Source organism: Podarcis liolepis, assembly GCF_965112155.1.
Source record: "Podarcis liolepis genome assembly, chromosome: 4".
Classification (NCBI taxonomy): Eukaryota; Metazoa; Chordata; class Lepidosauria; order Squamata; family Lacertidae; genus Podarcis; species Podarcis liolepis.
In genome coordinates this window covers 65,471,432-65,486,236 of record NC_139558.1, presented here as the reverse complement: position 1 = coordinate 65,486,236, position 14,805 = coordinate 65,471,432, and the positions used below count along the sequence as shown (strand labels likewise).

The following is a 14,805-nucleotide window of genomic DNA, read 5'->3' as shown; positions in this document are numbered from 1 at the left end:
CACATCCCACAACAACACTGTTTCTTTCTCCTCGGTGGACATTTTTGCCTTCTCAAATTGGACATCTTCCTGTAGCTCCCAGTTCCCCCTCTCAGTGCTTCAGACGTTTCCTTTCCTTTAGTCCACTTTTCATTGCACAAGTGGAAAATTCCACTGCTTGTTTCACTCCCTCCCACAAAATGCTGGCAGTCTGGAAGCACCCTAAATGCATCGCATAATTCTATTCGGTTAGGTATGTGGTCTTTTTTGCTTTTGCTTTTTGCTTGCTTTTACAAATACATGAAAAGATGCATAGGTTCTTTTTTCTGACTACAAGAGTGGCTCACCGACTTAAGCATCCAATCCACTGATTCAGCTGAATAAAGAATCCTACTTGAAATGAATATTGTATACATTGCGCTTGGCTTTGTCTATGTGAGAAATAGCCTTGAGTTAACCATGAGGAACCATGAACCTTTGTCTTGGCTGGTCATGCATATCTTCCAGTGTTGTGAGACAAAAGAATGGTGAAGTATCAGGTGCACACCACCTTTGCACGTACACATCAGGTTTCTCCCCCCCCCTCTTTTCTGCATGTCTTTGACTTCTGCAAGAAGAACCATAAATGCCTCACAAACCACCTCTGACTTCCAGTGACAATAGATCTGCCTTTAGGGGCTAGGCTCCAAAGATTCTGCATGACACCAAGTTGGGGAAGGTTGGAATAGGTTATGCCTGTGGGGACTAGTTGAGAGATTTGGAGCTATGGACAGTCAGAGTAGAATAGTGTTGGACCTGGTACATCATGATAAGGCAAGTACCAGTCTTCTGAAACCAGAAGGGCTCCAACCCTGCTCTGTTCATGCAAACAAACCAGATGTTAATGCACAACATGTAACGTATGAATTGGGATGTTCATCTGAATGCATGTCAGAATGTGCATCCCACTGTCTGTTCAAGTGTGACTCTGAATGGAAATCCAGTTTATGCCCCCAGGTCCCAATCCAGCAAATGATACACATATAAGTCTGTGTGATCATCTGAGACATTTACATACCAGCGTTATGTTCTTACAATGGAAATTAAAGAACCCCCTGCCAAACAATAACAATAAAAACACAATATATAAGATGTATAGGAACGCTGTATATAATATGCAATGTTGCTGGAAACTGCTGGAGGGGAGAGGGCGCTTGTGCTTGAGTCCTGCTTATGGGTTTCCCATAGGCATCTGGCTACCGTCAGAACAGAATACTGCTGTAACAACAACAACAACAACAACAACAACAACAACAACAACAATTTATTTATACCTCACCCATCTGGCTGGGTTTCCCCAGCCACTCTGGGCGGCTCCCAACAGAATGTTAAAAATGAGATAAAACATCAAACATTAAAAATTTCCCTAAACAGGGCTTTGGCATGAATGAATGTGGCTCTTTTACTCTTAATAAAAACTATTAGCTCAATAAACAAACAACAAATATAAATTAAAACAATTAAAACATAGATCCTCCTGGATCAGGTTGAAGATGCTTAAACACTCCTTTTGTCTCCATGGCTTTTATGTTTAAAAGATATTTCAATGGATCCAAACAGTTGCTTGGGGAGACTGTCAGCCAACAGAATTTTGGACTTACTCCCCTCACCCTCCCAACAATTGGCTGCTATCTCTTATTATCAGCTGCTTTTGAAACACTGCTTCATTTCAAACAGAGTTTGCCATAAAGGACAGAGCAGTGGTAGTAGTGGGGCTGCTCATTACCGTAAACAGGTCTGAGGTGTCCTTGAGCTCACAGGACTAGCTTAATAGGTTCTGGATTTGGGACTGTTCATCTTACGGATCTGATTTGCTCCGTTGTGAGAAAATGCAGGGTTAACACCCACCCACACAAACTGTAAGAAGCTGCATTAATGTTTTATTTGGGATAAACAAAATAATTTCTCATGAAAATGTCCAAATGGATGTTATGTCTAAAGAATGGCAATAAATATAAGTTTCAGCCATGAAACCTTATCTTTGATTTAGTAGAAATTACGTTTTTATGAGAAAATATGCACCCTGTAGGACACAAGGAAAAACTCAGGAAATAAGATCAACTTCTATGCTGTGTTAAGGGTAAAGAAGGAAAGACAAAGATTTAGCACAACTGTGGTGCATGGAAATTATTTATGAGGTAGAAGATATTTTTAAAAATTAATCTTGCTTCAAGGATGTGGAAGCTAAATAAATTATCTTGCTATATGGGTGACAGGGAAAAAAATAAGTTGGGAAAAGAAGACCATAATTTTGTTGTCTTGCATCTAAAGAGAAAATTGTCCAGCTTATTGCTTGAAAATGAGTACCTCAGGAATTATTTAAAATGGTCTCCTTGAGGAGGCCATATTTTAAAATGGAGGTTTGTGAGGTGCTGCCAGAGCTGGCTCAGGACAATTTGCAGCCTGTCTCAGAGCAGCAAATGGCATTGCCCCTACAGTCAAGTCTCACTGTTGGCCACCCAAGGCCAGCAAAGTTATTTTGGCCCCTGAGTCTGGGTGCCATACACCCTCCTTTACCAAGGCCAGTTCTCTGAAGGTGGCCTCTACTCTGAGGGCTGTCTGCTCTGTGACTGGTTTCAAGATAATAAGCCATCAGAAGGAAAACTGCGGCTTGGAGCTGACCATCAGCACTGCAGTTGTTTTAGTTATTTAAAAGCATTTTAAAAATCTGGGGTGGAAGTGAGCAGTAGAAAGAACCAAGGCTGAAGAGAACCTCTCATATAAAAGTCTGAAACATTTCATACATTCAATTTTCAAATGAGCATTAGCAAGCAGAAATTTTATTTTTTTTAAAACAAAAACAAATAATGAATACTGTTGAGAACCATAATGCCATTTAATTAGAAAAGATCAAAATAATGGAACACAGCTGAAAAATTAAAAATTTTGTGATACAAGGAGTAACTAGGTAGTAGAAATTGGCATGATATGCAAGGAAAGGAGCTTAAATCTGATTTGTCCTTTACATTCAAGCTTAGCAGGGTTATGTTTTGTTTGCAGCTGTGAGAATTGCTCACTCTTCCGTATACACAGGATCAATATATGAACTCATTGGAATTTATTATGGAGCATTGGCAAAATGTGATCACCGGTGTTCCAAAACGAGCTGCAGAGATCATGAGTCTGCAGGTCAGAGGGTATGCATGTGTGTGTGTGGAGTAACCACAAAACATAAGAATTTAGGAATGCTGCTTTGTAGTGGGTGAGACCTGGGCCAGAACAGTGGTAGCTCAGAATTGCCTACGCTAGGGGTAGCCAACATGGTGTCTTCCAGTCCTAAAATGCCCATAATCCCTGACCACTGGCAATTTTGGCCTAAGCATCTGGTGAGCACCATGTTGGCTAACCTTGGTCCACACTGGTGGGCAGCAGCTCTCCAGGATTTCAGACCAGGGTCTCTCCTGGCCCTACCTGGAGATGCTGGGGATTGAACCTGCGACCTTCTGCATGCATAGCAGATTTTCTGCCCCTCAGCTACAGCCCTTCTCCATAGAAACACTGTAGAATGTGGTGAAAGAAGTAAACAGAAATGTTTTTTTAAAAAATAAATTACATGAATATGAAGGCTACATGAGGGACTAAGAGAATTTTGACAATGGGAAGTGTTAGCTGATAGTTGAATAGCAGAGTTTTACTGTAAATTATATTCATACGGGTCCTTATTCTTGATCGTGATTCCTTTAGCTCCTAGTGATCCTCACATTCGTGTTGGCATCATTTGTTTCTTTTCCCTCCTCCATACAGGTAACCAGCTACTAGGGATTGGGTTATACGCTCTTCTGTATAAACTGCTCCTTCTCTTGGTGATTTAGTAATTGTGGGGTTAATTCTGTAGCAAAACGCTACTTGGGACCTACATGATATGAAGGCACAGATGCCAACCTTTGCTAGATTGCTTACAGCGGATTGACTCCACATTCTGAGTGTTCACACACGTCGATCATTCTCCCATCTCAAAAGGCTTCTCCATATCTTTTCTACAAATGGCCCCTGAGCAAATGGAAAACCAAACCTTTGTAGACGAATTTATTTTCCTGGGCTTTACAAACCACCCCAGCCTCTATGTTCTGTTCTTTTTAGTATTCCTAGTCATCTACACGGTAACTCTAGCGGGAAATGCTCTGATACTTGCCCTGATCAGAACAGATCTGACCCTTCATAGCCCTATGTATTACTTCCTGAGCAACTTGTCGTTCCTAGACATTTGCTATATCTCTGCCACAGTCCCCGTTATGTTGGCTAACTTCTTCCGAGCAAAGAAAACCATATCGTATGCGGGATGCATTGTCCAGCTGTTCTCCCTCATTACCTGTGCAGGGACAGAATGTGTGCTGTTGGCTGTCATGGCGTACGACCGATATGTGGCTATCTGTAGCCCCTTGCATTATTCCAGCATCATGAGCAAGGGGGCTTGCACCAAGATGGCCGTGTTCTCCTGGATGTGCGGCTTGACAAACTCACTGGTGCACACCCTCCTAACATCGTCCTTAACCATCTGCAAGTCCAACGAGCTCAGCCACTTCTTCTGTGATGTCCCCTTGCTTCTGAAGCTCTCTTGCTCAGACACTTCTGTGAATGAAGCTGTGCTCCACCTGGCCAGTGCGTTGATAGGGCTCAGCCCCTGCCTCTTTATTCTGGTCTCCTACATCCGCATCATCTGTGCTATCCTGAAGATCAATTCCTCTGAGGGCAGAATGAAGGCTTTCTCCACCTGCGCTTCGCACCTGATGGTGGTCGTGATATTCTACGGCACATCCAACTTCAACTATGACAGGTCAAGTTCAGGGTACTCCCTGGATGTAGATACTTTGGTTTCCTCGCTGTATTGCATTGTAACACCCATGTTGAATCCAATCATTTACAGTCTAAGGAATAAAGAGGTAAAGGCTGGATTGATGAGAATGGGCAAGAAATATTTCTCTTCCTCAGCTAGGACCTGAGGAGAGCAAAAAGAGAACTCCAGTGCACAATCATATGCACAATGCTTTTTAAAAAGAAATAATAATAATAAAAATGTTTAAGGGTACTCTCATTTTGACTCAAGAAACTCACCATTTTATAATTCGAATTGGGAAAAATAAATACAGTAAATGGACAAAAGTACAAAGAACATGCATTACCTCATATTACACAGCTGACAGCTCATAGTAACTTCCACATTGGCATGAGGTTGTGTGCACTAACATCTTCCTGATTCCACACATCCACATTCCACACTGCTTCACACATTAAACACTCACTTCAGGAAACACCAGGAAAGGAAATGAGCCCGCCATTGGGGGTAGCAATGGCACTGACGATTCACTGTACTATTCAACAGAGCTGATGATTCACCGTGTTATTCAACGGAACTGACGATTCACCGTGCTAGAGAAGAAACTAATTTATTTTTTTAAATTTAGTTTATTCTCCCATTAGATTCACAAAATGTTTAGGGGTATGCGTACCCCTACGTACCCCCCCCCCCAAAGCACTGCATATGCATGTCCACTCAGAAGCAATTTCCACAGAGTTCAGTTAGAGTAGTCACTCCCAGGTAGGTGAGCCTGAGATGACTTTAACTAACTACAACCATTGTATCTGAACTGTTAGTTAGCCAAGCATTTGGGTGAGAGCTATTTATACGAAGGAAACACATTCAGATTCAGATTACTAGAACTTTTGCATAGGTATAAGCCGAGTTGTGGAAGCTCTGCTGAACATATACAAAATCTATATTAATTCAACATTACTAGTTCCTAGCAAAATATAAACATTTAATGAATGAAAGGATTATTGTTAACAAGTTAACTCTTCTAGAAACAGCTTAGCAGCTGTTTTGCCATTAGCAAACAGAGGAAGGTACCTTATTCTATACTAGCTCCATATTGTCTATACTGGCTGGCAACATTTCTCAAGGGTTTCAGACACGAATATTCTCTCAGTCTGACTTGAAGATGACAGGGATTGAACCCAAGTCCTTTTACATCAAAGCAGGTGCTCTACCAATGATTCCCAATTAATATTTTAGGTATGGCCTTGGTTGGTCTCTTGATTAACAATTTGCTCTGGGTTGGGAAACTGGCTAGAGGGGCAACATTTTCCTTTTTTTCTTTTTAAATGATATTTATTGAGAATTTAAAATTACAGAGAAAAAAAGGAAAAGGAAAAAAGATAGACAAAAAAAGGAATTAAACAATACAAGTCAATAAAAAGAAAGAAAAAAGAAAAAACAAAACACACAATACATCAAAACCAAAAACAAAAGCAAACAAAAAATTTAAAAACAAATCCAATATTCCCAAATCTTTATCTTTCGTTAACTTGTTTCATCGACCTCCTCACACCTCCCTTTTTTGTATTCTAGTTATTAATTATCTCAGCAAATCCTTTCCATCGTTCACTATATTCTGTCATTAAATTACCTTAATTTATTTTAACATTATCTTACCATAAAAAGCCCTAAAGCTTAAAATTTAAAACTTATTTATACATAATTCCTTATAGCATTTCTACTAAAGCCAAATAGTTTCATTCCAACATTTTTTCTAACACATTAATTTTACAATAATTCTCTAAATGTATTTTTAAACTTTCTTCCAATCTTCATCCATCGTCTCTTCTTCCTGGTCTCGGGTTTTGTCAGTCCTTTCTATCCCTTCCATCTAGTCCATCAACCTGGTGACCTTCTATCCGAGGCTCTTAAGTCTTTTCCATGTCCCTTCTGCAGGTCTTCTTCATGTTTATACCTGCACTTTACTTTGTCTTCTGCTGATCTTATTCTTAGTTTCCTTCCTTTCTCACTGAGGGGTAGATCTCGGGGAGACTCCAACTTGACAATATCTTTATCCCTTCTTGACAGGTCAGCCCATTCTCCATAGTCCGCACTGAAATCCAAAAGATATTTGAAGGCATGTTTCAAAGTCCCTCCAAGGTTAAGAAACATTTTATTCACAGTCCATGAACTTCCCCAAAGCGTCTGTCTCTGACACCCCGTTCCCAGGTTCAAGACGGTGGAAATTTATCTTTCTTTACTCTCTCTCCTGCAGGTTTAAACAATCTAAGATTTCCCCCCTCTTCTCCTGCTTCCAAGGGGGGGGGGGTTGGTAGTTTTAGCTGGTGGAAATTTAGTCCTTTACAAACGACTTTCCAGACTTTAGCTTGCAATGTCTTTGCTTCAATCTATTTACAAAAGCGGAAGGCGGACTTCCTGTTTAGACCTTCCCGCTTTGGTGCCAAATTAAGATGTTTCATAGTCCAATTTTCTGTTCTACTCACAGGTAGTTGTTTAAAGTCCAATTGTCCACAGGAAAAAGTCAGCGCTCTCTGGCAACAGCAATGCGGCTTCACTCCGTGAAAAGAGCAGTTGATTCGAAGCACCGCGCCGCTCACCCCACGTCGCTCCGGATCCCCGAAACCGGGTTTCCCCGCGAGTAGGGGAGGCGCAAAAGGTGCCAGCCGAATCGCACGTCCACAGGCTTCTCCCGCCTGTGGTTTTTAATGGGTCTCTGCCTCGCCGTGGCGGTCCAGACCCTAATTTCCATGGAGCGGATTCCTCCCAATCAGAGGAAATCCGCCATTGCTGGAGGCGCTAACCCGGAAGTCGAGGGGCAACATTTTCCTCACATTCATCTTTTTTGAATTCCACACATATACAAATATCCCTCCCTGCAAGCAGAAAATTAGCACAGCAGGGAGCATCCCACCTATTGCACTCTTTTTCTGTTTGCGGGGAAATGTTCTTTTTTTTAATGTGGAAGCATCTTCAAAACTGTGGTGGGGGGAAACCCTCACCATTTTCTGCCTGTAACTCACAATATTGTCTCAAGGCTCTTCCTCCTCAATCTGATGTATTTAGTATAGTGGCTAAGCAACTGAGCTAAAAATCAGGAACTCCTTGGTTCAGGTCTCAGCTCTGCTAGGCTCTCTTCTATGTCCTTAAGCTTACCTCCCCATCTGTATTCTGGGGAAGATAATGCAGGCTGACCTTGCAAGGTTGTTGTAAGGATTGCAAGCTGACATAAGTGAAGTGCTTTGAGCATGTCTCATTGTCATGTGCAGACAAGCCAGTACTTGAGATTTACTGGTTATGGGAAGGCCTTAGCAGAGGACATGCCTTGAATGCAGAAGGTCCCAGGTTCAGTGCCTAGTATCTCCAAGCAGGACTGGGGTAAGATGCTGCCAGAAATCCTGGAGAGCCACTCCCAGTCAGTGCAGACAATTATTAGCTAGATGGACCAGTAGGCAGCCAAATCTTCTTATGTTATGCTTACCAATGGCACATTTCCCCTTCGTGTCCATGTATCTCAGGCCATGCTTAATCCCCTCTGTGGCCAGAAAATAAGGGCATTTCCTCAAAACGCTCAGTTCAGATCTTTTAGGGCACCTCGTTGTTCAAAGCAGCAATGTATTTCTCTCCATCTCAGCCTCCTTCCTGCACATTTTGCCTCCTGGGCATTTAGAACACCAAATTCCCATCTATCTTAGGAGAGGCTGAACCTCTGCAACTGGATGAATGGAAGTGGTTGAGTGTACTCCGCTGGGCTCCACCTGTGTCAAGTATAGAGAGGGAGCGGAATGCCACTGTGAGTTGATTCCTAAATACCAGTGGTTCAATTATAAGTGCAGTGCTTGAGTGCCACCTAGGAGGGTCAATTACAGACTTCCCTTGCAATATCCTTGGAGGCTTTACCTGAGTTAAGGGCCAGATTGTCTTGTATATTATGGTTTTATTCTGCCAGAGTAACATTCAAAGGCCTTGGCGTTAGCGTAAAAGTAAGAAGTTTTCTATCTCTCGAGCTGCAGCTGCTTGAGAGCTGGAAAACGTATTACTGCAGTAGTAGAACATCATCCTTAAGAGGGAACAAAAGCCCTAAATGCTAAACAGGAATAATTGCAGCAGAAGTAGCTAATGGTGTAGAGTTTAGAGACACACAGACACAATGTATTGTTCATAATTTGGGAAAAATAGCTGCTCTTTCTTACTGTCTTGGTAGCGTCTGCATCGAAAGCAATCACCTGAACACTGCTACAATGAAACTCAAAATTTTGATGATCTTGGTGAAAAACAAACTCCTTCCTTCCTTTTTTGTTGTGGGAGCTGGCATTTTTATTTAAGGGGGAGTTTACAATTTTCCATTTCATTATAGCTCTTTTCACTTACTAAGGTCACCATTCTTTCATCTTGTAATCCACCTTTATCCTTGGATTGGTAAAAACAAAACTGACTCCAGAAACTATTTAAAATGTGAAAAATTAAACCTTCTAAAATGTTCTGCTAAGTAGTTCTTACTGCTCCCCAGTTGCTTTATAAAATGGAGAATTTTGAATGGCAACATCTGTAAAGCAGTGCAAAAGGTGGTGGTGGGAAACAGCAGCACTGGAGGATGTGACTTTTTACACCCCAGTCCTTCCCCAACTCCTTCCGCTTCCTGAATTCTCCTACAAAATACTCCCTCTCCTCCAAACACAATGAATCACATGCACAATCCCTTAGATTGCAAACCTGCAGGGCCTGTTGTATTTTTGCAAGTGCCTACCAATTTCAGGAGCTCTTCCCTGCTCTCCTACACACACACACACACACACACACACACACACACACACACATATATATATATATAGAGAGAGAGAGAGAGAGAGAGAGAGAGAGAGAAACAACTACTGAAGGGGTTACTGGTCTTTACACTGCAATCCTGTGCAGCTGCTGCTTGCCTGCTCTTTTTGCTTTCACCTTTGCTTTTTATTTATAAGACACTTTGAGCAACTCAAAGTGAAGGGGGAAAGCAGAGTATAAATTTATTAGCAGCAGCAACAGCAACAACAGCAACAACAACAGTATCTCCTACTTGGAAATAAGCCCCAATTAATTAAATTGGGCTTACAGTACTCCCAAGTGAGGATAGGATCAGCTTTAGCAGTTCAAGAAAGGAGAGCAGAGAGTGAGACTGTGCAAAGGAGGGTTCTTCTCTTCTCATGACCAACAGAAGACCTTGGCCAGGATGCTTTGTTTTTACCTATTCCAATACCTATGAGACATAGGCTGGACTGAAAGATGACAGCCTTTTGGCACACACTCTACCCCTAAACTTACCCCTAAACTAAAAAAGCAGAGACATCACCTTGCCAACAAAAGTCCTTATAGTTAAAGCTATGGTTTTCCCAGTAGTGATGTAAGGAACTGAGAGCTGGACCATAAAGAAGGCTGATCGCTGAAGAATTGATGCTTTTGAATTAGGGTGCTGGAGGAGACTCTTGAGAGTCCCAAGGACTGCAAGAAGATCAAACCTTTCCATTCTTAAGGAAATCAGCCCTGAGTGCTCACTGGAAGGACAGGTCGTGAAGCTGAGGCTCCAATACTTTGGCCACCTCATGAGAAGAGAAGACTCCCTGGGAAAGACCCTGATGTTGGGAAAGATTGAGGGCACAAAGAAAAGGGGATGACAGAGGACGAGATGGTTGGACAGTGTTCTTGAAGCTTCCAGCATGAGTTTGACCAAACTGTGGGAGGCAGTGGAAGACAGGAGTGCCTGGCGTGCTCTGGTCCATGGGTTCACAAAGAGTCGGACACGACTAAACGACTAAACAACAACAACATGCTTATCATTATCAGAGCCTGTGCGATAGTTCTGCTCCTGAATCACAGATCCTTCTTCCTCACCCCTTGCTCCAACCCTCATAATAACCTTGTGAATTAATGGACCTAATCTCTATTTCATACAACTAGAAATCAGGCAAAGAGAATATATTGGCCAAGGTCGATACCAGAGGTGAGATGATAACCCAGCAATTCTGAATATTAAACCCTTGAGATTTCAGTTTTCTTCCTGTATGCTAACCTATGGAAATATACAGTTGCACTGGTGGTTTCCCTTCCTAATAAAATGTTTTTTTTCTCTTTAAAATGGATGAAGACCACCACAATGAAATAAATCACATCATTTGTTTAGATACTCTTCTGCTTCCCACAAGAGGGCAGCAGAGCCTGGTAGTGAGAAAACAGGTGTGTTTTTGTATGTGTATGTGTGTGTGAAAGAATTGTGAGTTACACAGCTAAATCAAAATCTACATCTTGTTGTTGTTGTAAGCATTATGAGCGCAGGAGGCTGAGATTATCATGTATGTATTTTGATCCCTTCATGTTCTCTAAATATCTACTCTCTCTCTCTCTCTCTATATATATATATATCACACACACACACACACACACACACACACACACACACCCCCATCCCTGTGAGGTGGGTTCCTTTTCAATTTAGCTTTTTGTCTTCATTCTTTTGCATTCCGTTTTCTCCCTTCTCGCCTGTTAGTTTTCCCCCCTTGCTTTTTGGCACATGCAAGCATGTACCCGCACATATTTTTCCGTCTCTTTCTCAGCCACGCAGCTCCCCCTCTCTCTGAATCACCCTTTTGAAAGGGAACAGAATAATTGCACATACGCTGAGACACTACCTCGCTTGCGTTGTTTGGAGCACCGCCATGTGCTCCAAAAATATCATGGCAATGGCTGGATTGCGGCGTTTTCTGCTGATTCATACTTGGGTCATCAAGCCAAATGCAGTCGAACCACCACAATTATCCAGGACTCCTAATTATCTTTCCGCCTAGCCAAAAATTTATATTCATGCCAGACATTTGTTTAGTAACTAGGACCTGTGCTAAGTTTTAAAGGGTCTTAAAGAATTGGGTTGGATTTAGACTTAGCCATGCTTAGAGTAGACTCACTGAAATCAATGGGACCCTAAATTAATTAGGAACTGGCCAGAATTTTAAATCCCTTGTGCTGGGACTACAGGTTAGACCTAAAGCTACAGAAACACAAGTGAAGAGTCCTTTTTCTGCCAAACACCTCAGCTTTAACTATGGTTTGTTAACATTAACCATGGCTTAGTGTTATGTGTGAGCCAGGCCATTATCTGCTTACAAGGTTCGCTATAGGTAAGACTACCGAGCCACCTGAAGAGAGAAAGTGGCTTCTTGATTCCTTTGCCTATGGAAACGAGAGTAAAAATGCTATTTAAGCCCCTTCGTCCGAGCCCTGATCCTATGATGAAGGGATCACACCACATCAAAATTAACCATACCCATGTTCAATGAATAACTGGTGTTGGTTACAGAAGTCAAATGTTACAAACTATTAAGAAATTAAGCACTGAAAATATCCCAATACCACTATATAAATTCTTCATCCACTTATATACAGGATGAAGTGAGTGATTTGAAGTGGCTAAAATATCTCAACCTGCTTAACCATTTGACTTGGGTACAATCTGATCAGAAAATATATGTTTCCGGAACCCATTAAATGTGCCGGTTTTGAACTAAAAAGCCTTAAACAGCTCAGGACCACAATACCAAGAACAGCCTCTCTCCACATGAACCAGACCTGACCCTGCGAGCATCATCTGAGACTTTTATTCATGTGCCTCCTCCATGAAAGGTCTGGAGAGTGGCAACGTGAGTTTAGGCCTTTTCTGTGGTGACTCCCCCTTTGTGGAATGCTCTCCCCAAAAAGGCTCACCTGGTGCCTTTGTTGCCTATATATTTAGGTGCCAGGCAAAAACATTCCTCTTCTCCAAGGTCTTTGGCGAATTAAGCAATCTATGGCCTTTAAACTGTGGAGGGAGAGTGTTGTTATGGTATGTATTTTTGTGTTTTTATATTGTAAACCACCCTGTGATCTTCAGATGAAGAATAGTGTAGAAATTTTAATAATAATAATATGAGGAAAGAGCACCAATGGTCTCCTAACTCTTCTTTCCATAAGAATGGAAAATGTGAAGTGTTAAGCCCTCACTGATGCAAGCAGTGAAAGCCCTGCTAACATCCCTCCCCCAAGATGGACAGAGTGCTTTGGGTGCTGGTGCTGAGCTAGATGGATCTTCTGGGGTGCGGGTGGCACTGTGGTCTAAACCACTGAGCCTCTTGGGGTTGCCAATCAGAAGGTCGGTGGTTCGAATCCCTGCTATGGGGTGAGCTCCCGTTGCTCTGTCCCAGCTCCTGCTAACCTAGCAGTTTGAAAGCATCCCAGTGCAAGTAGATAAATAGGTACTGCTATGGCGGGAAGGTAAACAGTGTTTCCGTGCGCTCTGGCTTCTATCACGGTGTCCTGTTGTGCCAGAAGTGGTTTAGTCCTGCTGGCCACATGACCCGGAAAGCTGACAAATGCCGGCTTCCTTGGCCTGAAGTGAGATGAGTGCCACAACCCCATAGTCGCCTTTGACTGGACTTAACTGTCCAGAGGTCCTTTACCTTTTTACCTTCTGGTCTGATCTAACGGGACTCAGCTTCTGGTTTTATGCTCTTATTTATTGGAGACCACTTTTCAACAGAATTAGGCTAATAATAATAATAATAATAATAATAAAAGTCTTTATCCTGTAAGTGGGCATCCCATGGTCTCTCTACTTCTGGGGTCCAGAAGTAGATGGAACAGCTATTCTCCAAATTTACAGCAGCAAGACTTTTGTTCTCTCACCCTCTTACATTTCCTAGGACTGTTGAGTCTATGGTGATGAGCAGCTTTTCCTGTATGTTGAGTTGCTGGGGCTGGATATTTGTGAGCTGTTCAGTGGATGACAGTTACATAATGTGTACATGATTTCTATTCACTCTGTTGTGACATTCTCCTGCTAAACTTCAATTCAGTGAAAAACCTTTGTTTCTCTTGTTCGCTTTATTTTGCCTTCTTCATATTTTATTCTAGAACATGGGTAGATCCACCCCAAACACAGATGTGTGAGCACACACAGAGATTCTTTTTCACATGGTCTGCTATTTAGATTTCATCATTTCTTTCCTTTCAGAAAAATCTTCCCCAACTCTGTTTTACTCAAAAATTCCTTTCTTTTCCTTATCTTTTTTTATCTCACCCATTTTCTTCTTCAAAGGAGTTCTCCGCTCATTCATATCTCCCATCCACTGGGTGAATTCAGGCAACCATTTATTACCTGGGAACCTTCAAGAGTGTGTTATATAAATGTAACTACTTGGTAGATGGTCAGCTGTTATCGTTGAATGAAGAAGAAGAAGAAGAAGAAGAAGAAGAAGAAGAAGAAGAAGAACAACAACAACAACAACAACAACAACAGAATGATTGGGAGAGTCTACCATCCTTTGCTTCTTCATGTTTCTGATCAGGTATAAAAATGTGCCACAAATATTTTCCAGTCACTGGGCAAGATTATATAGAGGTGGTGGGGTGTGAAATTGTTGTGACCCACCCTGGGACCTGTAGGTGAAGAATGGGTAATAAATTTACTAAAAACAGAAGCAACAGTCTTCTTCAACACCCATCATCCCTGACCATTGGCTAAGCTGGTTGAGGGTGATGGAAGTTGTTGTCCAACAAAATCTGGAGGCCCAAGGCTTAAAAATACCAAGTTTAGAACATAAGAGGTGAACCAGGAAGATCTAGGTTTAAATCCCTATTCTGCAGGGTGTCTCACAGAAGGAAGGCACAGACACACAAAGTTGGGGATGGCCACTCCAATCTGCCCCATTCACCAGCCAACATTGTTTATCTATTGGCAGGCCTAGGTAGCAGGTTTCCATAAACTGGTCCCAGATGTTGAAATCCAGCTCCTGATAGATGACACTGCTCAGTACTGAGAAGACATAACCCCGCTATCTCATGCCAGCTGGCAGAGGAAGAGCAGAAATTGCCAACTGCAAATATATTATTTCAGAAGTTCAAAGCAATAGGTACCTCCCCTGCTGGTAGCAGGTTGCTTTTCTTGAAGTAAACACAGCAAAATTAAGTACAGATTATAAAAAAACCAGTTGAGGAAGGCCTATGGGTGTTTT

The 14,805-nt window shown here is 42.0% G+C and overlaps 1 protein-coding gene across 1 annotated transcript; it reads left to right on the top strand.

Annotated features, from left to right (window-relative positions):
- Positions 1 to 4,016: 4,016 nt before the first annotated feature.
- On the top strand, positions 4,017 to 4,958 carry LOC310705806 (olfactory receptor 5V1-like; the record flags this gene model as incomplete). Its single annotated transcript, XM_083500627.1, has 1 exon — positions 4,017 to 4,958. One exon carries the CDS (start codon positions 4,017 to 4,019, stop codon positions 4,956 to 4,958), a length of 942 nt encoding a protein of 313 aa, XP_083356753.1.
- Between the last annotated feature and the right edge of the window lie 9,847 nt (positions 4,959 to 14,805).